At 36.1% G+C, this 23,060-nt stretch overlaps 1 protein-coding gene across 1 annotated transcript; it reads right to left on the bottom strand.

Moving 5' to 3' along the window:
• Positions 1-16,877: 16,877 nt before the first annotated feature.
• LOC126893113 (uncharacterized) lies at positions 16,878-17,690 on the bottom strand. Its single transcript, XM_050663059.1, has one exon. The coding sequence runs from the start codon at positions 17,688-17,690 to the stop codon at positions 16,878-16,880; it is 813 nt and encodes a 270-aa protein (XP_050519016.1).
• Between the last annotated feature and the right edge of the window lie 5,370 nt (positions 17,691-23,060).

Raw genomic sequence — 23,060 nt, 5'->3', positions numbered from 1 at the left:
TATGTAATAGGATAGTATTTTTACTTATGAAATTTGCTATTTGTAAATTAATTTAACTTTAAAATATATTAATACAAAGATTAACTTACTTTGACAAATATTTTATATGGATTACTCTGTATTTAGACCCGCTATATATTTTCAATTATTATTAATAATTCAGAAAATAAGTGAGCCTAATTTATGCACCACAATACACAAAAAAATGAAAAATTGATCTGAAAATTTTTATATAACTCATTTTATGTATTTGTATAGACGAGATTTAATAATTTAGTTGTAGAAGCTGATATAACCCTTCGCCTTAAATTAACGACCAGGCTTTTAGAAAGCGCTATACTTGTATGTGTAATAAACGTGTAAAATAAATATTTTTTACAATGATATTGGTTGTTAATCTTTAAAAATAATTTCTTGTAATAGCAAAAAATATCTTAGAAGAAAGTTTATTGTGCATCAATTCACTTTGTGTAAGTTAAGCTAATACCGAAATACCGGTATTTTTGATATAAATACCGGTATCGAATACCGGACAAAAATCATCCGGGATCCTGGTATTCGGGATCCCGGAATTCCGGTATTGTAAGCCCTAGTAACACCTACCTATATTATTTGTATTTTGATATCTGTAGATAACATTTTCTTTCACCAATTCCCGTCCTAAGTATAACAAAACTCTTCGTCCTGCATCCAAACGGTTCCCATTGTAATTTGAATTTTTTATTTTCCAAATTTTAAAAGCGTTTATAGGTGAAATCTAATAGGTGATAAAACATTACCATGGGCCATCTGCGTGTTTGGCGCTGTGCTGTGTTGTGAATTGTTGTGCCATTTTGTCCACTACGGCAACAGCTCCTTTTGTTTTATTATAATGAAGTATCATTTCAGGTTTATGGCGTCTTTTTCTTCACCAACTTTTTCATCAAAATATTTCGTCAACAGTAGTATTACAGCTTAAAAATTGTCCTACACAAGAAGTCGCACCGACTTCTAGTAAATTCTTACGGATTGCATTACAAGCTGATATTACTATTTCAATCAAATAATTTTTATACGTGCAGTGGTGGATTCGATTGATATAGTTTGTACCGACAAAAGCTTCCGAATGTTATCAATCCTTCGTCCTTCGACAGAAGAATTCGCACCGACTTATCGTAAATTCTTGCGGATTGTATTACAAGCTGACATTACTATTTCAAACAAAAGGAACGTAAAATTGTAACTATTTCTCTCGAAAACACACTTGAGAAATTATATAAATGTTAAGATATTGTGGCAAACGTTAACGACGGTGCGGGGTGCATATGCACCCCACAGTCACTTTTCCAAAACATCACGTAAACGCACGGAAGATTTCTAGAAAGATGATCAGTGGAAATATCACGAAAGAAACAAATAATAGCTTCAGAATAAAAAGCTGGCTTTAACAGCCTCTATATAAATTTTTCCATGGGCTTTTGAGATTTTTTATATTTCTCATCGCATTTTCAATTTCGTTGTTTTTAATATTCGGTTTCCTGGTCGACTACTTCTTTTTTTTTGGCGTGTTGAATATAATTTTTAATTCTTCGTCTCTATTGCGATGACCCTTGCGATATGAATAGGATAAGAACAGGGGTCGCTCCGGTAAAATTAATCACGTCAAAATGGGAGAAAATAAACCAAGATGATGTAAACTGTGACTGTGGAGAAATACAAAATATGGAACATCTTCTTACATGCAGAAACTGTCCTCATCGGTGTACCCTCGAAGATTTGTGGCTCGCCAACAAAGATGGAACCGATGTAGCCCGACACTGGACCGAAATTTTATTAATAATTCCTATGTCCGGACACGATAAAGTAAGTAATATAAAAGTAGAAAAATTCGATGTTCAGCAAGCGACCAAGTAACACGTATTTTTGGTACTCAATTATCGCGTTAGTTAAATAGTAATTACAGAAACAAATTTAAAAGTAATTAAAGTAAAAACTACTAGTGAAAAGTGATTTGTATACGGAATGTTTTAATTGTGAGTAGACAAAATTTATTATTTGGGTCTATTTGGATTTGAATATTTCAATAAATCACGACAATTATCTTTATATTATCCAATTCCATGAACGGATATCGCAGCGAAAACTGTAAAACAGCACCGATGTTAGATTTTAAATAAATTTAAAAGATGTCATCCTCAAGTCAACGGCAACAAATTGCATCATATTCAAAAGCAGTTAGCCAACCACGCAATATATTAACCCCAGACAGAGAACAAGCTATTTTATTTAACACTCTAGAGAATTGTACAATTAATGACTATCTTGAAGGATTGAGTCAGCATATAGAACCAAGAAATATAATTTTCGCATCCCGTATATCAAACGGTAGAATATGCATATATCTATAATCTAAAAACTTAGTAGATAAATTCATAGCAGAAACAAAGAAGATAAAAGTAAATGGAAATATACTAGAAGCAAGAAGATTAATAACTCCATCAGTCCGCTTAATTCTGTCAGGTGTATGTCCAAATATACCTTCTAACTTAATTAAAGACGAATTAATAAAACTAGGTCTAAATCCTCTCTCAGATATATCATACCTACGAATAGGAGCAACCAATCCTGCTTTCAGTCATATTCTAAGCTTCCGATATTTCACCTTTGCCAGACAACCATGTATTACCTGAATCTTTTATCATCGAGTTAGAACAAACATCATACCGCATATTTATAGCCCAAAACGAAACATGTTTTAAATGCAAATTAACTGGACACCAGGCAGCTAATTGTCCAAAAATTTCCCCTCATAACCATCCTTACAATGATAATACAGTGCAAACAGAGATAAGACAAAATTCATCAATAAATCATACTCAACAAGATAATTTACAAAATACTCCGACAATTTCAAATACCACTCCCTCCACACTTACTAAGCCTTCTCAAACCACATCACAAACGGTAGTCATTCCACATTTATCAATAAACCCATCCCAACAACTTTCACTACAAAACAAACCCACATATGTGACCACTTCTTCAGTTAACACTACAATCGCAACACCTACATCTTTTGAGTCATCCTCTAATACCCAAACACAAAAATCAACCTCACCTGAAACAAGCCAACACTTACCTGCAAATAAAAATACACATACGAATACTCACGAACCCCAGATAACTTCGAACAAAGCAACAGGAAAAAGAACCTTAAAAGATGCAATCTCACCACCCACCGAAGACAACTTCGAAAAACCTAAACTTCAATTAAAGAAAAAAACCAAAACTGATGACAAAAACTTAACAGATGAGACATTAAATTTTCAAACATTACTAGAACCAGTTAAAGAATATGTAGAAAGGAAAATGCAATTACTAAGCTTCGATCAAGTAGTGGATCTATTCGAAAATATAAAAGGAGCAAAAGACATAATCAGCGTAACAAAATTATATTCAGAAGACTCTCATGCTCTTATGAAGTTTCTGTCGGACTTACATCCATATTATACCGACAAAAGAATGAAAACCAAAAGCACCAAATTAATAGGAAAACTTGGCAAACACATAGGTTTACGCGATGTAATAAAAACTCTGAGAACATTGTCGGGAGAAGATTCCGACTCATCTGTAAATTCCTCTAAAGACTAGCCCATTTAGCATCCTTCAGCCAAGACTCCATTCTTATTAACGAGGTTTCTTCCGATGACCTGAAGTCAGAAATAAAAGATAAAGTGTTAAGTGCGTGGAAAATTAGTGGAGTGCATCGCAAACATAAACACCTATTTACGCGAACTGTGCCGCCTATGTGTGAAAACTGTGAAACATCACTCTTCGTGAAGCATATATTAACTTAGTGCAAAACATATGAAGCAACAAGAAAACGAACGCTATCCCAAAGAATATAAAGGAAGCCTTAGGAATCAACACAAACGTTAAAAACACAATAAGTTTTATCAAAGACTCTGGACTGTATCAATTATTGTAATCTTTACTAACTTTACCTTTGTTATATTTTTTAGATCGCTAATAACCCTGGTGGTTACAGTTACAGCGTAAATAAATAAATAAAAAAAAGTAGAAAAACTTAAATTGTTTTAGTACGTTTTTTACTCGGATATTTTCTGCTTTCACAGCTAACCAAAATATCTAACCAGAGTATAACAATGAACCAGCTCTACCAGAATCAAAGCACGCGAATGTTTATTTACAGCGCAACTTACGACTGAGCTCCTTCATTACTTTCTTGTCGCACCTCGTAAGATTGGTCGGTGTCTGAGTACACTTAATTTAATGACCGTCATTTTTAAAGAAAATGGCGATCACGACTTAAATTAATCTAAAATTCGAAACATCACATCGTTGATGAATAATGCGGAAAATCCTGGCTAAAGAAGGGATTCTCACTTAATTTTACGGCCGTTTAGTGAAGTTCGAATAAAATATCCAATGTTTTATGTGCTCTAAAAGCTAACCATGATAATTGGTCATATGGGGCTTTTATATCGGACTGAACGGAACAGTAATTGATATGTTATTGGTAAAAAACAACGGCAATAGCAATTATAACTATTTCCTACCGATAACAACTGTATAGGAGAACAATATATTTTTGAAAAAGACTGATATGTTTTTGTACACACTTATGACAAATAAATGAATGGGAAAAGAAAAGTATTTTTTAAGTGTTTACACACTTTCAAAATACCTTTCTTTTCCCATTAATTCCTTCAATACCTTTTGGCATTGTCATTGTCCACACGTCTAAGAGTAATGAAGTCTGGTCCGTTTTGTTCTATGGATGTGAAATCTGGGCAACAAAAATAAAGAATCTTAACAAATTAGAAGCGTTCCAGTTGTGGTGTTACCGTAGCATGCTCAGAATCCCGTGGACAGCACACATATCCAAAGAATGTGTGCTGGAGACCATGCACAAAGAGCGAAAATTATCATTCAGGTTAATTATTCAGCTGGTTACAAAACGCTGGGTTGGAAGAAAACAACTGTCCTGGCTGAGTAACATTAGACAATGGACAGATCAAACGATCGAGGAATTGTTTTATATAGCTGCCGACCGAGAAACATTTCATCAGCTTGTTAATACGACGATAGCAAACGCTTGAAAACAGGCACGACACACAAAGAAGAAGAATGTACCAAAAATTATTATTTTTTAGAAGCATTTCACCAATCGAAAATACCATCGTTTGTATAGTCGACACATTAAACACAAAACATTTTAAATGGTCTGTTTTTGTCCTAATTTTTAGTTTCAACCAAAGCAACCAGAGCTAAAGTAGTCGCCCTATATTAGTACACCAAAAATTTGCAAACCAAGTAGAAGACTGTAAATAAACTGCTCGTCAAAAGTTAGGGATATAGAAAATTCTGCGGATTTTCATAGTTGATTTTTTCGCGAACAGACGGATTCCGCTATTTTTTTTATTTTAGCCTTTTCTTTAGTATTTACACAGTTGTGCAAAGGTTTACTCAAACTTATTATTTGTACTTATACCGGGTGGCAGAAAAAAATATATTTTTCTTGTGTTAAGTTTGAGACACCCTGTAGGGAGAATGAGGTATAAATGTGAGTATACATATTCATATTGTAGTCTTATGTTTTGTCAACATGCTGTTGTTTGAATGTCCCTGATATCTTTAGAAACAAAAAAAATAGACGGTTTTGTAATTTAACATGTGTTTTAACCGAAACAAAAGTTTTAGACACCTTGTAGGGAGAAAAAGGCACAAAGGTGAGTATACCCCGATATTATGTTGTAGTCTCATATTTTTTGAATATTTTATTTTTTTAATTTCTCTGATATCTTTAATAACAAAGAAACTAGACGGTATTACTCTTTAATATGCTTTTCTATGTTTCACATGTGTGAAACACATATTAAAGAGTAATATCGTCTAGTTTCTTTGTTATTAAAGATATCAGAGAAATTAAAAAAATAAAATATTCACAAAATATCAGACTACAACAAAATATCGAGGTATACTCACCTTTGTGCCTTTTTCTCCTTACAAGGTGTCTCAAACTTTTGTTTCGGTTAAAACACATGTTAAATTACAAAACCGCCTATTTTTTTATTTCTAAAGATATCGGGGACATTCAAAAAACAAAATGTTCACAAAACATAAGACTACAATACGATTTCGATATATACTCCCATTTGTACCTCGTCCTCCCTACAGGGCGTCTCAAACTTAACATAAGAAAAACATTTCTTTTCTTCCACCCGGTATAAGTACAAAAAAAAGTTTGAGTAAACCTTTGCATAACTGTGTAAATACTAAAGAAAAGTCTAAAATAATAAAAAAAAATAGCGGAATCCGTTAATCTGTTCACGAAAAAATCTACTATAAAAATTAAGCAGAATTTTCTATATCCCTAACTTTTGAGGAGCAGTTTACATATGTCTCAGAAAGAATAGTGTTCATAATGAATAAAATAGGTAGGCGTCGAGGCCTTAAATGTGATAGCAATTTGTAAAGTTGAGAACAACCGAGATATAAATACATGCATGATTTTTTTTGCTGTGGATACGTTTTTCCACTTCTCACAACCAGCATACTCCAAGTCAGCTAAAGGTCGGAGACAGAACACGCCTTTTTAACATATCCCAGACTTGTTGTATTGGATTCATGGAGTGTGTGGGAGCAATGTTAAAGTTATAATTACAACTTCACCAAGGTACTTAATAATATCCTCAGCCACGTGGGACCAATCACTATCATCATCATCAACCCGTACTCGTCCACTTCTGGACATAGGTCTCCCTCATCTTTCCCCATCCTTCTCTGTTTTGTGCGGCTTGCATCCACTTGCCGACAATACGCTTCAGATCGTCAGCCCATCTGGTTGGTGGTCGTCCTCTGCTCGTAGTGCCTCTTCTCGTGGTCTCCACTCGACAATACGTTTTGTCCATCGGTTGTCTGACAATCTGGCGACGTGTCCTGCCCAATTCTACTTGAGCGACGCGATTCTTTCGACGGTGTCCGTTGTTTTTGTTCTACGACGTATTTCTTCGTTTGGGATTCGGTCCCTCAGGGAGAAACCCAACATCTGGCGCTCCATAGCCCTCTGAGTTATGCGAATCTTGTTCACTACCTTTTTTGTGAGTGTTAATGTTTCCGCTCCATAAGTCAGTACAGGCAATACACACTGGTTAAAGATTTTCCTTTTCAGGCATATGGGTAAGTCCGATTTAAATACATAGCTCAGTTTACCAAACGCTGCCCAGGCTAATCCTATGCGATGTGGGAGCTCGCACGTCTGGTTATCTCTTCTCAACCGAATTTCATGTCCCAAGTACTTATAAGATACAGTCTGCTCAATGTCCATTCCATCAACAACAATATTACGATTTAGCACCAGATTAGTCATTATTTGCGTCTTGTTGATATTAATCTTTAGTCCGACCTCTAAGGAAGCCTGATATAACTTGTTCAACATTATTATTGCATCATCCATACGATCGGCTATAAGGACGATGTCATCTGCGAATCTCAAATGACTGAGCTTCTCTCCATTTATATTGATACCATATTCGTTCAGATCTGCCTTCTTAAAAGTGTGTTCTAAAAGGGTTGTGAACAGCTTTCGTGATATGGTGTCTCCTTGTCGTACTCCTCGCTGCATACAGAATTCATTAGTTTGTTGATCAGAGAGTCTTACGCTAGCCGTTGCATTGTGGTAGATATATTTTATCATGTTAATGTAGCGATGGTCTATTCGGCATTCTGTCAATGCTTTTAACATTTTCTGCTGGTTTATGGTATCGAACCCTTTCTCGTAGTCCACGAATATCAGTGCCAATGGTTTATTGTATTACGCCGACTTCTATCAAGTTTTTTATTACCAGTAAGTGGTCGTTAGTGCTATATCCGGATCTAAACCCAGCTTGTTCTCTAGGCTGATAGAAGTCTAACTTAGCCTCTAGTCTTTTTTTGATAATTTTTGTGAAAAGTTTATATATGTGTGATATCAGACTGATAGGACGGTAGTTTTCTAGATCTGTTATGTCACCTTTCTTGTGCAATAAAACAATGACTGCATTGTTCCATTGGGAAGGGGTTTTTCCTTGGTAAATGCATTCGGTGAAAAGTTTGGCCAAAACCTGGATAATTTTGTTTCCACCTTGTTTGATTGCCTCGATCACTACTCCGTCATCGCCAGGGGATTTATTATTTTTCATTTCTGAAAGTGTCTTTTTAACTTCGTATGGTGTTACTTCTGGCATTAATTCTGATCCCTGGCTTGTGATTTTGGGCAGGGGCTGATCTTGCCTTGCGTTGGTGCTCTCATACATTTCGCGATAAAACGATTCGACATCCTTAAGGATTTCGGCTCTATCCGTAGCAATGTTGTTGTCTTTGTTTCTTATTCTGTACATATTTTTGTTGCCAATGTTATTCGTATTTCGCCGCAAAACAATCACTATTATATATTAGTAAAAAATCCACTACTATGGATGGTGCAAATTACGTGTTCCTTAGTCGATGGTCTCGAATACACGCTGTACGCAGCCTACGGCGTCTATTGGAAACAACCGGCTAAGTCGGTGGTCACTACAATACACTCCGTAATTTGAAGTCGTTTTAGAATTACTCTTTTTTAACTATTTTCGATAAAAGAAATGATGATAATTTAAGATGATAAACAGAGAAAATTTACATATCTGGGGCATATAATGAGAGGTAGCAGATACAGGATACTGCAGTTAATACTCAACGGAAAGATCGACGAAAAACGCGGAATTGGTAGGAAGAAATATTCATGGCCCAGAAACCTTCGTCAATGGACTGGCCTATCCGCAGATCAATTATTACATGCCGTGCAAGATCGAGAACGATATCGGCAAATTGTCATGGAAGCTACGCACGCCTAAAATTTGGGCACGGTACTTAAAGAAGAACAACTATTTTTGGGTGTAAGATAGTTTTTGTCACTCAAATTTATTAAAACGAACAGGAACAATTTTCCTACGGCGTGACGCTGTACGCAGCCTACAGCGTCTATTGGATACTACCTAACCTAATTATGTTAAAGAGTCAAATATTTATGTATTTAAGAGAACAGTTAAAGACTTACTTTTGGTAAACACTTTCTATTCGTTAGAGAAATACTTGCAGGCATCTTTTTAACAATTTGTATGTTTTTGTGTATATTTTATATGTTAACTGTTTTTATGTACTTATAGTTTTTACTCGTAGATTGTATTTGACGCATTTCAATACTTGTAAAAGTCAGATGAAATAAAGAATATTGATTGATTGATTGATTGATTGACAGCTTTAAGGATCTACATTTGTGCATGCCTTAAGGGCATGACTAAATACAGGCACTAACTCCCTTGCAGAAATGCATATATATATATATATATATATATATATATATATATATATATATATATATATATATATATATATATATATATATATATATATATATTCAAACAAATGAAACAGAGAATGTGGAAAAATCCCCTTACGAATAACTCACACATCCACTATTTCGGGCTGGGAAAAATTTTTTGAATAGAATCAAAGATTCAAACACCAGTTCTTAGAAATGTGTTTCGCCCTCTTCAACCTCTCTGGGCTCATCAGTAAAGATGAGAGGTTGAGTATCTTCAGACACATTCTATCAAAAAACAACATTCGAGACATAGACATAACAGGAGCGTAAATCTACGCCTAATCTGACAATGACAATCTCAAGTTTTAATTCCCTAATTACTTAAAGTAAAATATATGTTTAAAAAACAAAAACAAAATATGTAAATCTTTGAACACACTCAGTGATCAAAAGATCCAAAGTTGGTTTACCGACCAATCGTAATAAAATCAAACAAATGAAACAGAGAATCTCTCTCTCTCTCTCTCTCTCCCCCTCTCTCTCTCCCTCTCTCTCTCTCTGTCTCTCGTCTTTTCCCCATCACTGAGGATCCTTATTTCCTCCAATACTCCTAACAAATTTTTCTCCATCTCTATCTTCGGTTGCTGTAGGTATTTCACAGAATGAGTGGCCCGCTGAGTTCTGAATTTGGTCGGACCATCTGGTTTGTGACCTTCCCCTTGGTCTTCTGCCCAGAACGTTTCCAGAAACAATTAATCTTTCTAAATTGTCGTCACCTCTGCGAACCACATGACCAAAGAGCTGTAAAATTCGCTATAGACATGCTGTGGACAGTTTTTAATGTCAAATTGGTTAAGAATGGAAACGTTTGTCCGATGAGCTGTCCAAGATATGCGAAGCATTCTTCTTCTTCTTGACTGGCTTTACAACTCAGGATGAGTCTTCGCCACATCCAATATTGCCCTTCATCTTCTACGATCTTTCGCTTCCATTTCCCATTATTGTACCCCAATTCTAGATAAATCTGCTTCAACATCATTCTTCCATCTTTTTCTAGGACGGCCTACTGATCTTCTACCGTCTGGTCTCTCGAAAAATACTGAATCTGTCTTCCTCTGACCTTACCACTTGACGTGGCCTTTTATCCGGTTAGTTTTTATATGTCTGACGTCTGACGATGAGTCAGATACAAGTACCTTCAGTACCATACAGAGTCACCAAGCCAATTCAGCATTATGGCGTCTTCTCCACTCTCCTACCACATTTCAAATGCATTAATTTTTTGGCATTCTTATTACTCTCTAACATCTAATCTATCTGAGTGTATTAGACACATATATAATATATTATAAAAAATGGATTTAGACTCTTAAGATGGTCCCGAAACTATTTTATTGTAACACTTCTATTTGATGATAAAATGGTGGTTTATTTCCATTAAATATAATAGATAGTCCCTTAAAATGTCAAAATTCCAACAACTCGAAGAGTTGCTGAATCAATAAAAAAATTTTATTGCCTAGATCACATATAGAGATAAACTTTTATATATTTCACTAAATGAACATTTAAGATATACATATATCTTCCCAGTGGCATTTAGCACTTAAAATGATTAATATTGTAAAAGCAAGGAAGGATATGGTCAAAAATGATATTGGTTAATTAATCAAACTAGCTATTAAGGATGTTCTTATTTAAATATTTAAAATATTGTTTTATTCAGACTTGTTACATCGAGATAATGGTTAGTCACGATTCAAATGACTTCTTTGTACACCCATAATTTGGTGATCTTTCCAACACTCTCACGGTCGTAATAGAAAAAAGAGAAAGTTGGGATATACCTTCCACAGTCATAGGTATTATATTAAGTAATAAGAAAAGGAGGAAGAGGATTTTAAAAAACCTTTTAAAAAAATTTTAAAAAAATTTCTTTAATAATAAAGAAATAAATCCTTTCTTTTCTTTTAGACAAACATAGTCTGTATAGAATGGGTCAATTTAGTAAATAAAACAAACAAATAAACAAGCACCCTAAACAAACTACTAACAAAAAGAATAGCATTTAAAATTGATGAAATTCTTCAACTGAATAAAAAATTAAATGAGAAATCCCAGAGGTAAACAATAAATCTGAAACCTCTAATGGAACCACTTTCTGGTAACATCCTTTTCTGTATTATATCGATTTTTCCTCTTTGAATTTGTGTTTCTCATTTGTTTATCTTTTTCAACCATTCCACATATAGTTTTAACCAGAAAATGGTCCGAATCCAGTTCGGCTCGTCTCATACTTTTCATGTCTTATAAATTTCATGTGGTTTCTTTCCACCAATATAATGTGATCAATCCATGTAACCGTCCTTTCGTCAGGAGACTTCTAGGTTACTCTATGTAATTTTTTCGTTCTAACTAGGTGCTCCTCACGACCACATTTTTCCATCGCAAAGTGATTAGTCTTTGACCATTATCATTTGTCCTTAAGGACAAATTAGCATACCTTGAGACCAACCAATCGGTTGACCTCAAGGAAGCTACCAGAAGGTTACAGGCACGAACTGGCGACCCCAGGATCTGCATCGAGTTGAAAAACTCACTAACTCACCACTCGGTCCCTTACTAATAAGCCAAATACATCTACCAAATTGTCGGATTTCCAATTAGTTGTCACCGACATTGACCCAAGTATCTCCGAGGAGGAACTAGGTCAAAGCCTGAAGGAAATCAATTTTCCTTTCAACAAGCTCCGTCGTGTCTCCAGACAGTTCGACAAACCAACCAGGCTAGTCCGGCTTTTACTCGACTCCGAGGTGCACTTCGAAAGTGCTCTGACCATCGGTATCGTCATTGACGGGCTGAACAGACCTTGCGAGGCACCGAGAAACCCAACCATCGTCCAGCCCACTACTAAATATTGCAGCCGTTGCTGCAAAAGCGGCCACGAAATTGCAGAGTGTACCAAGAGACAAGTGACCTGCCCTTACTGCGGCAGTGGCGAGCACAAGTCTACTGAGTGCAAAACCTAATCAAACCCTACCTGCCCAAATTGCAAGGGCAAACACCCTGCCTGGCACCCGAGTTGCCCCAAAAGGCAGGAACCAGCTTCCTCATACAAAGAATTAAAGCCAATTGTCGCTGAGAGGAAGGTTCCTCCAGTAAACCTTACTGAAGATGCTAATACTCAGAAAGTGCAGAATACTCAGAAAGTGCCTCAGGAAGCACTGGAGATATCCGTCGGTATTGGTACACCCACTCGCAAAAATGCCCCCCCATCAACGAGAGAATACGTTCTCTCAGCAACAAATACGTTTCGCGTACGACTAATGGAAATAACCACAGAGCAAAATATGTTCTAACCACCCCTTGCAATCGGCAAGGTCACATACTCACCAGGATCCCCAAAGACACAGTTCCATTCTCTCCGGCCAATTTTCTACAATTGGCCAGAAACGAACTACCTGATGAGTACTACAGAATTTTAGAACAAACTCCCCTAATGTATAGAAGATAACCAAGCTGCATCCCCACACGCTGATCCAAGAGCCGTTCCTCTATAGTGACAGATTTAGACCCTCCTTGGCTGATTGGACGCTTTACTGGGCTACGGCAACTTCCCTCCTTCATATCTATAGCTTCTGTGCTAAAACCACCTTCTGAACCCTGATCCACTGGCAGTTTTGCTCTTCCACTCTTCACCTAACATTCACAACAAGCTTACTCTTATCGTCCCTATACTCCTGAAAAGGAGGTTCCTTCTCCCTGAAGAGGCATAAGCATAAACGGGGTATAAATAACATGTTCCATTCCATCATTTGTCACTTCGTGCTTGCTATGTATTCCAGCTACTACGTTATACATAGCTTCTATTCCGGTTGGTGTATGGCGGAATTTAATTAAAACGACAAAGAAATAATGTGTACAACGAACGGTAATCTGTTTATTTATTTTGTGTGAACAAGCGGTGTGTTGTTGACCTATATCGACAATCGAAGGGTGTGTGTTGTGCAGACGCTGGTAGTAAACTGACTGGGTCGAACGAAACCCCACTGTTATGTCAACTGATTTACGGTTTCTTAGATAAACCAGAGAAAGCCATAAATTGAAAAACTTTATGGATTTCAAGAATTTTGACATAACGAGGCTGGGGACATCGTAATCAATTAAGAAGTGTTTCTTTGAAAGAAACATTAATCTTATACAATCTGTTTAACGTTTCGTTTAACATCTGCTCTGTATTTACATGTGAATTTATATGACACATATTAGGTATTTCGTTTTGAGAAAAGTTATTAAAAATAAAAATTAAAATTAGCAGAAAATAGTAATTACAGCGTAATGCTATATACCCCCCTTCGAGTGACGAAGACGATAAATAATACATAATATATACATATTATAATGACAATTGAAAATAGAAAAAAATAAAGAACGCAAAGTTTATACGAGGAGAACGAAAAATCACTTAATACACTGTGAACTGACACTTTCTTGGTAGCTTCCGGTAAATCTTGCTCTTCTCCCCGGTCTGTTGTTTGTTTTGCTGGATACTGTCATTTTTTTTGTTTCGTGATGGGTAGAGTCGTGAAGCTCGTAAGCTGGTTTCAATCTGTCTATGGAAATTGTTGATTCTTTTCCATTAACCCGGACGACAAAAGTCTTGTCACCTCGCTTAACAACTGGAAAAGGACCGTGATATGGGTTTTCTAAGCTGTTTTTGATTGTATCACGGCGGATGAAAACGTGAGAGGTGGTTTTCATGTCTTTGAAAATGAAGGTACTTTTGGATCCATGATGCAACGGTTGCGTAGGACGGAGGTTTTCGAAATGGTTTCGAAGCGTTTATAAATAAATGTTAGCATTGTCGTCGGTGTTTCTTTGTGACGAAAACAATAGTTCACCTGGCAAACACAATGGTTCTCCTTACACGAGTTCGGCGGCTGAAGTACCTAAATCTTCTCTCCACGCTACTCGTATGCCCAGTAATACTGAAGGTAGGCTTTCGGTCCATCGGATGTTTTCATGACATCGACTTGCTGCTTTTAACTGTCGATGAAACCTTTCTACCATACCATTTGCTTGCGGATGATAGGCGGTTGTCCTTAACTGGGTAGTTCCAGTTAATTTGCATATTGATTTGAAGAGATGCGATTCGAATTGTCGGCCTTGATCTGTTGTGATGCGCTTGGGAGTGCCGAAACGAGCTATCCAACCAGAAAAAAATGTTCTGGCTACTGTGTCTGCTTCTTGATTAGGCATCGGAAAAGCTTCTGGCCAACGTGTGAAACGGTCAACGCATGTTAGACAGTATCTGTTTCCTTCTGAGACCGGCATCACTATAATGTATATGTGGACGTGTTCGAATCGGCTGGAAGGTGGTAGAAAACTTCCAGTAGGTGAAACATTGTGACGCGATATTTTCGATTTTTGGCACTGTAGACACGCTCGAGTCCATTTCCTCACATCTAATTTAATGGATGGCCAAACATATCGCTGTGTGATCATCTTCACAGAACTGTTGATTTCGGGATGTGCTAGGTTATGCATGGTGCGAAAAATCGCCATTCGAAGTGGTTTCGGTACAAATGGTCTGGCTGTAGATGTTGATATGTCACAGTACAAACTCACGTTTTGTTCGGAAAAGCGTATTTTCTTCATTTGAAGTGATGTTTTCTCACTTAAAAAGGTTTGCAGTTCTGGATCATTTTCTTGTGCGAGAGCTAAGTCAGTGATGTCGATATCTTTCTTGATGCTATCGACTCGAGATAGTGCGTCTGCCACAATATTTGTTAATCCAGAAATGTGCTGAATGTTAGTGCAAAACTGTCCTATATAGTCTAAATATCTAAACTGTCTAGGACTACATTTATCTAGCTTCTGAGTAAAGGCGAAGGTGAATGGTTTCTGGTCTGTGTATATCGTTATGTGCTTGCCTTCGATCATATGTCTGAAGTGTTTTATGGCTAGATATATAGCTAATAGTTCTCTGTCGTATGCACTATATTTCTTTTCGCTAGGTGAGAATTTCTTAGAAAAGAAAGCTAAAGGTTTCATACCTGTATCCGTTTTTTGTTGTAGTACAGCTTCCGCATAAAAATCGGAAGCGTCACAAGTGATGGAGATATCAACATCGTTTACAGGGTGGCTCAGTAAAGCAGCGTTAGCTAAACTGTTTTTGCAGTCGTCAAAGGCTTGGATTCGCTGTGGTGTCCATTCAATTGGTGCTTTTCCTTTGACATTACCTTTTAGGGCATCATGTAGTGGTGCTTGTAGCTCAACTGCATTGGGTATGAACCTTCGGTAGAAGTTAACTAACCTAGAAATCTGCGTAGGTCTTTCACTGTTTTTGGCTGAGTGAAATTTTGTACAGCTGCTACTTTTTCTTGTGGAGGTGTGAGTCCTCCGTCTGATACTGTGTATCCCAAAAAGGTAATCTCGTTTTTGCCGAATTGACACTTCGCTGGATTTATCACAACGCCAAACTGCTTGAGCCTTTTGAAAATCTCTTCCAAATGCGACATATGCTGCTCTTCGGATTCTGATGCAATGAGAGTGTCATAGATGTAGGCGTAGGCGAAGTCTAGACCACGTAAAATCTCGTCTATGAAACGCTGGAATGTTTGTCCTGCGTTTCGTAAACCAAAAGGCATATATAAGTATTCGTACAGCCCAAATGGTGTGGTAACGGCGGTTTTTGGTATGTCTTCGGTGGCTACTGCCATCTGGTTGTATGCTCTCACTAAATCTATTGTAGAGAAAATTGTCTTACCAGCTAGCGCCTGACCGAAATCTTTGATGTGCGGAATTGGATATCGATCTGGAACTGTTTTTTGGTTTAGACGTCGATAATCTCCGCAGGGTCTCCATTCCTCACCTTTCTTCGGGACCATGTGCAGTGGAGTAGACCAGTTACTTTTCGATGGTCTTATGATGCCTAGTCGTAGATTTTTGAACTCTTTTTTAGCCCATTGCAGTTTGTCAGGTGCTAATCGTCGAGGCTTCGAAAAAACGGGTGGACCGGTTGTATCGATGTGGTGATTGGTTTGATGTTGAATGTCTTTCACGATACCGGCGGGTCGCGTGATTTCCGGAAATCGTAGCAGCAGTTCGTGGTAACGCGACGCTTCCGCGATAGTCTTTACGCTGCCGTCGAAACACTCTTTAACGAGTCCCTTTGTTCGAAGGGTTGTCGTACTGTCTACTAAGCACTGGTTAGCAATGTCCACTAGGAGAGCGAAATGGGATAGAAAATCGGCCCCGATAATGGGCTTTGAAATGTCCGCCACTACGAATCGCCACGTAAAATCACGCCGTAGTCGGATGTTTAATGTCAATTTCACATAGCCGTATGTCGCGATTTTAGCGTCATTGGCCGCGTATAGTTCGTATGGAGTCTTTTCGCGTGCACCCCGTACATATTTTGCCGGGAAAACGCACAGATCGGCTCCGGTGTCGATTAAAAACTGTTTTTTTGTATCATAGTCTGTTAAGAAAAGGTGGCGAGACTTTGGGCTTCGATCGGATGCCGCATTTACCGACTGCCCGCGATGTTTCCCTGGTGCTTGCACGGAGGAGAGCACTTTTGAGCCTGGTCACCAAAACGGTAGTGATACCAACATAATATGTCACTATTATGTTCCCTACTGTAGCTACTGTCTCTAGGATATGGTCTTCGTCTTGAGTTGCTACGGTTGCGATGGTATGTGTTTGTTTGTGCTTGAGCCTGCGTCAAGCTAGCTAGCTGGATTTTCATGTCAGCTAATTCGGCTGTCAATTTATCAATAGTACTTTCAAGAGTGTTGGAAGCTTCTGAAATTTGGGGCCTAGGAGCTATAGCTTCAGATATTGTGTCAGCTAGCTCGGCAACTGCGTCCAAACTAGCTTTAGCTTGAGTAGCTAGAATAGCCTGTGTAGACACTGGTAGTCTACCTAACCACAGAGACCTTACAATATTGTCTGGTACCGTTGTGCCTGCTAAAGACTGTAAATGTCGTAAGAACTGCGAAGGTCTTCGATCGCCCAGTTCTTCATGCTCAAGTAGTCTTTTAATTTTTTGTTGCTGTGATGCACTAAGTCTCTTAATTAATTCTGACTTTAATTTTACATACCTCTCTGTGGCTGGTGGTGACACAATGATGTCCCTAACTTCTAATACGTAGGCTGTGTCTAAATTGGCAACTATATAGTTGAATTTGGTTGCGTCACTTTTTATATTTTCCAGTGTAAATTGGTTTTCTACTTGCAGGAACCATATTTCAGGATCGTTGGGCCAGAAAGGTGGGATTTTAACTGAAATCCGATCAACTGAAGCACTGGTATTGGCACTGGTGTTAGCGTCCGTCATTGTCTATGTTCACTGTATTTAAAACCGGCAAAAGTATAATATTATTAACACTAAGTTTTTAAATTTTCGCGGCGGTTTAAATACTCGCGGGGGTCACCAATATTCCGGTTGGTGTATGGCGGAATTTAATTAAAACGACAAAGAAATAATGTGTACAACGAACGGTAATCTGTTTATTTATTTTGTGTGAACAAGCGGTGTGTTGTTGACCTATATCGACAATCGAAGGGTGTGTGTTGTGCAGACGCTGGTAGTAGACTGACTGGGTCGAACGAAACTCCACTGTTATGTCAACTGATTTGCGGTTTCTTAGATAAACTAGAGAAAGCCATAAATTGAGAAACTTTATGGATTTCAAGAATTTTGACATAACGAGGCTGGGGACATCGTAATCAATTAAGAAGTGTTTCTTTGAAAGAAACATTAATCTTATACAATCTGTTTAACGTTTCGTTTAACATCTGCTCTGTATTTACATGTGAATTTATATGACACATATTAGGTATTTCGTTTTGCGAAAAGTTATTAAAAATAAAAATTAAAATTAGCAGAAAATAGTAATTACAGCGTAATGCTATACTTCTTTCCCCACTTTTGCATTGCAATAACCGATTACTATTTTTATATCGTTTTAACTTTAACAGCTATGATACAAGACGGCATATCAAAAAGTATTTAAAATAGAAATTCAAAAATATTTAATGGGCTCTTCCATTATAAAATTTAGATTAAATTTAAGTAAGAGTAAAAAATATAAAAAATCCTGCTTTAAATTTATTATGAAACAAATCTCTACATTTTACACAGGCTACTTGTGTCCGATCACAAAAAAGATATAGACCTGGATCCCGCGTACCAAAAAAAGTTGATTAATAGCAAGCTGAAAATTTGTTGATAGCTTAACGGTGTCTAGTCGGACAAACTTTGATGTATGGGAACACTGGAACAGGGGAAGTTTTAATTGTGGAACGTGATTTTAATAATTGTGGAACGTGTCATACTGACAAGTTTATGATTGTGAAAACTAGCGGGTTGTTTTTAAGTTTATTCATTAGTAAACTTTATATAATATATGAAAAAAGGTTTGTCTGACAAACATGTTGGGCATTTTAATAAGTCTGACACATAGAACATGTCAAATGACAGGAATTATATTGGTGGTAAATGCATGAGAGTTTAATGAAATGGTAACAAATAAATTGGAAGTTCTGCCCGACAAAATACATCGGACGTTTTCGTAGTCTGACCTTCGAAACCTGTAACCTGTTCCAGAATTAAAACTTTCCCTGTTCCAGTGTTCCCGTACATCAAGGTTTGTCCGACTAGACACCGTTAAGCTATGAACAAATTTTCAGCTTGCTATTAATAAACTTTTTTTTGGTACGCGGGATCCAGGCCTAATACTGCCATGCCCCACTACATGTTGTTGTATTACGTCAAAGCCAAATTGAAGTCCGTGCATTAACTCGAACTCAAGTAAAAAAGCTTTTATAATAACTTTGATCAAACGCAGCACCGATGGTTTCTGTGATGGTAATTTCAACTAATTTTCTGATATTAAATCAATGGCAAAGACCTTAATCTATTTTATATACAGTATAAATTTGGTTTTTATGTTAAAAGTGGTACTAAAAATGTCTTTTTTTAGCTATCGGTGACAGCTAAAAGTTATTTGATGAGTAAGAATGTTGAACGGCGGAATTTCTGTATATAAAAAATTATTTGATGAACACATATTATTCTATATTAACTGGTATTGAAATTTATTTAAAAAACAATTGTTTAAACAATTAAATCACAAATTACTTTTACAAACAATTTAAAATTATTTCATGATTTCATGTTAAAAACTTGAGACTACAGTAACGTGTAACTTTTTTGTAGTAAGTTTTTTCCGTTAATGAAAAGGTGGCAGTGGGTTACAAGACAAGCAGTTTTTGTGAAAAATATGGACTAAAGATGAATATATATAGAAGACTAAATATATGATAATAACAAAGAAAACAAATATAAAAACAAACATACATTTAGGAAATGTACCAATAGTAGGTACTTCCTATGTACAAAGAGGGAGATAAAGGACTCTTAGAAAATGATAGGGGCATAACAGTTTTAAATTTCGTCTGCAAGATATTATCAGGAATTATATACAGCCGCATGGAATCGTTTTCGGAAGAAATGATTGGTAAATACAAATGTGGTTTCAGACCAATAGGTCAACTATAGACTAAATATTAAGTTAAGAGGTATACATGAAAAAGTGTTGGATATAACATACCAATTTACAACTTGTATATCGATTTGAAACAGGCGTTTGATGGAGTAGATAGACAAAAGATGTTAAAGCAACTATCTATGAGAGGGATACCCACTCAGTTATTTAAACTTATACGAATGACTTTGGAGGGTTCCAAAGTCATGGTGAGAATAAATCGAGATATGACGGAGGATTTGATATTAAAAATGGAGTTAGGAAAGGTGATGCCTTATCAACAACACTTTTTAATATAACTTTGGAAGCTGTTGTTAGAAAATTGAATATGAACGGCATGCGCAGGCGCGGATACAGGGGGGTCAAGGGGTCCATGGACCCCCCTATTGTATTTAGTCTATAAGTATTTCTTTATTACTTATTATTTTTTTCTGTTAACTCTAAACGTTAAGCCATCAGTACAACACTAAATTACACGACAACTGCTTCCAAAGAATTGGAAGAAGCCATAAAATCTAATAAAACACCCTTCTCTGAAAAATATTATGCAGGCGCATTTGATTTGGTACCGGTGGAACCATAAACAACGGAAATATTTTTCTCAATTCAAAGAATAAAAAAAATGATATTTTAAAATGCAAATACATTACACTGGGTATAAACCTTATCTCATGAAAAGTCACGTTTCAAATTTGCGATACAATAAAGATATAAAAATTTAATAAAATGAATAACCATTTTCAATTTCGTTGCAAAACGAAAATACAGCCGAACCATATTCCAGTCCAATCAGAGAGTACAGCAAGCACCTCTACCGGTTTCGAAACTTATTAGTCTCTCATCAGGAGGCACATATGCTGCTCTCTCTGATCCAACCAAAACAAACCCCAGCGTGAAGTCCCGGATTGCAACGAACGAAATGGCATAGATGCCCTAGCGGCAACTGCTAGCAAAAAGACTAAGTTTTCACTCTAATAGCATATAAAACAACATAATGCTATTCTACATCCCACCAGAATGAAAACAATGGGAACCTTCTCTGGTTACACCTCCGAGGCTTCTACAATTTGCAAGCCATACTGATGCTAAGACTAAGGAAGATGAGGGAATTCTACAATTTACAATTCACGTCCCATCTGCTCAGCGCGGTAAACTTCCAACGAGAATGGTTCCCTTCATACTCCAATCAGAGTAAATGTAAATCAAAAATGAATAACCATTTTCAATTTCGTTGCGTATATAAAAATTTGTATTTTACTAGATAATCCATGCGTACCTACCCATTGATGGTCGAAAGGTTAGTCTTTATGGTAAAGAACGACCAGTGAGATTAATAGTCGTCAATTATCTATCAATACTTTTGATACCGTAGGTATCTGGGATTTTAATATAGTGTATTTTATCCTTAGAGTAAGTGTGAGTCGTATGGCTAAATCTAGAAAATATAGTATTTGAGCAGTGTTGCCACAGGTCTTGGACAAAATTTCGGGAGACTGCTCCTATTTTTGAAGTTATACTTCTTTACGCGCGATATGAGGATGAATTTTTATGTGTTAAAACCTACGATCCCGGCGCATGCGCATTATAACTTTGTTCTGATTGGATGTTCAAATGACATGTCAAAAATTATCCAATATGGCACCTGTAGCGCAGCTGTGGTTTGAACGGTTGACGGTTTGGTTATGTATGGTTGTTGCGTTTTAAAATTTGTGGGAAGAGAAACAACAAAGGTTAGTTAATAGTTATACTGCCTTTTTAAATAGTTTTCATATTATATTTTTGAAGTTATACTTCAAAATGTTTTAATTTATGTATGTATCAGTCCAGAAAAGGTGTGGAAAGAATATATTAGTGCTTTTAAATATATTTTTCTACAAACTTGTTAGAAATGCAATTTTTAGGACTCCATAGGAGCGTTAAAAATGCTACTTTAAGGCACTAGTGCTTTAAAAATTTTAAGGCAGTGCAGTTAAAATTTTTAAGGCACTGCAGTTAAAAGTGAATTGTGAAATTGTGAAACGTCAAAATATTTATATTTCATTTATTAACATTAATATTAATAATACAACTTGCGCAATTTGAAAAAGGTGGTTTAAAAGGTTCTTTATTATAATTTTGTGTCTTTGGATTTGTCTTCCTTGGGCGTAAGATAATAAAACATCTATTTTTATATTTTACTTGTCACCGTGATGTATAATTATGTATATCTGAAAGGTAAGTACCATGCGGCTTGATGGCCTTGTTGGTAGAGCATTGGACCAGAGATCAAAAAATCGTGAGATTGCGGGTTCAAATCCCGGACGATTCATATTTTTTTCTTTTTTTTTTTAATAATTGGCATTGTTAAGTTTTGGTTCATTTTTGGTAATTATTGTTAATTTTTTGTATTGTAACTGTTAAGTAGGTATATTTATTTCGTTGAAATTATATTATAATAGAAGTATAACTTCTTACGTGCGTACAAGTACACACACATTCTTTTTTTTCAGTAGAAATCGTCAAATTTCGGTAGATTTCATTTCTTCTTCTTTTGCTATCACATTGCAAAAAAAATGATACTTTAGGTATGAGTATTCAAAAAAAAACTACATTCATCATCATATAATGATCAATAATCACCACTCATCATAAAAATCATTCAAAGTTCAAAATCGGTATACCTTAAAAAATGTATTTTCTCGGCTTTCTAGGTATTATAGAGCAATTTTTTTCATTTTTTTTAATCCAAAGTAACTCGGGTAGAGCCGTCTAACTAACGCAATACTAAATATCAAGGATGCTTTAGTTTTGTTATATGGAATTAATTTATTTATAATAAAATAAAACTGCATATTTTTTTCCTGTTGTAAACTTTTTAAAAAACTTACCACACGTGTACCTATTAACGTTCAAAATACAAATATCCTTATTTGAAAGATGTATAATTGTTTAAACAAGTTAAAAATTTTTGTTATAATAAATAATAGTTATGTTATTAACATTTATAAATTACTGCAAAAATAAGGGTTTTTTGCAATTATCACCAATTGTTAATGTATTTCAAATTAGAAACTATTAAGATCTAGAATATTTATTTGAAACATTTTTCTCTAACATCTACAAGGAATGTTTTATAGGCAAAAACATGATTTGTTACACTTTATAATCATTTAAAAACA

This window comes from Diabrotica virgifera, chromosome 10 (genome assembly GCF_917563875.1).
Source record: "Diabrotica virgifera virgifera chromosome 10, PGI_DIABVI_V3a".
NCBI classification, from domain to species: Eukaryota; Metazoa; Arthropoda; class Insecta; order Coleoptera; family Chrysomelidae; genus Diabrotica; species Diabrotica virgifera.
Note: the sequence above shows the minus strand (reverse complement) of the source record. Positions and strands in the feature narration are given on the sequence as shown.

What these genes read in the sequence shown, in the direction of transcription:
- LOC126893113 (XM_050663059.1), bottom strand. Translation starts at nt 17,690, where the DNA reads ATGACGGACGCTAACACCAGTGCCAATACCAGTGCTTCAGTTGATCGG.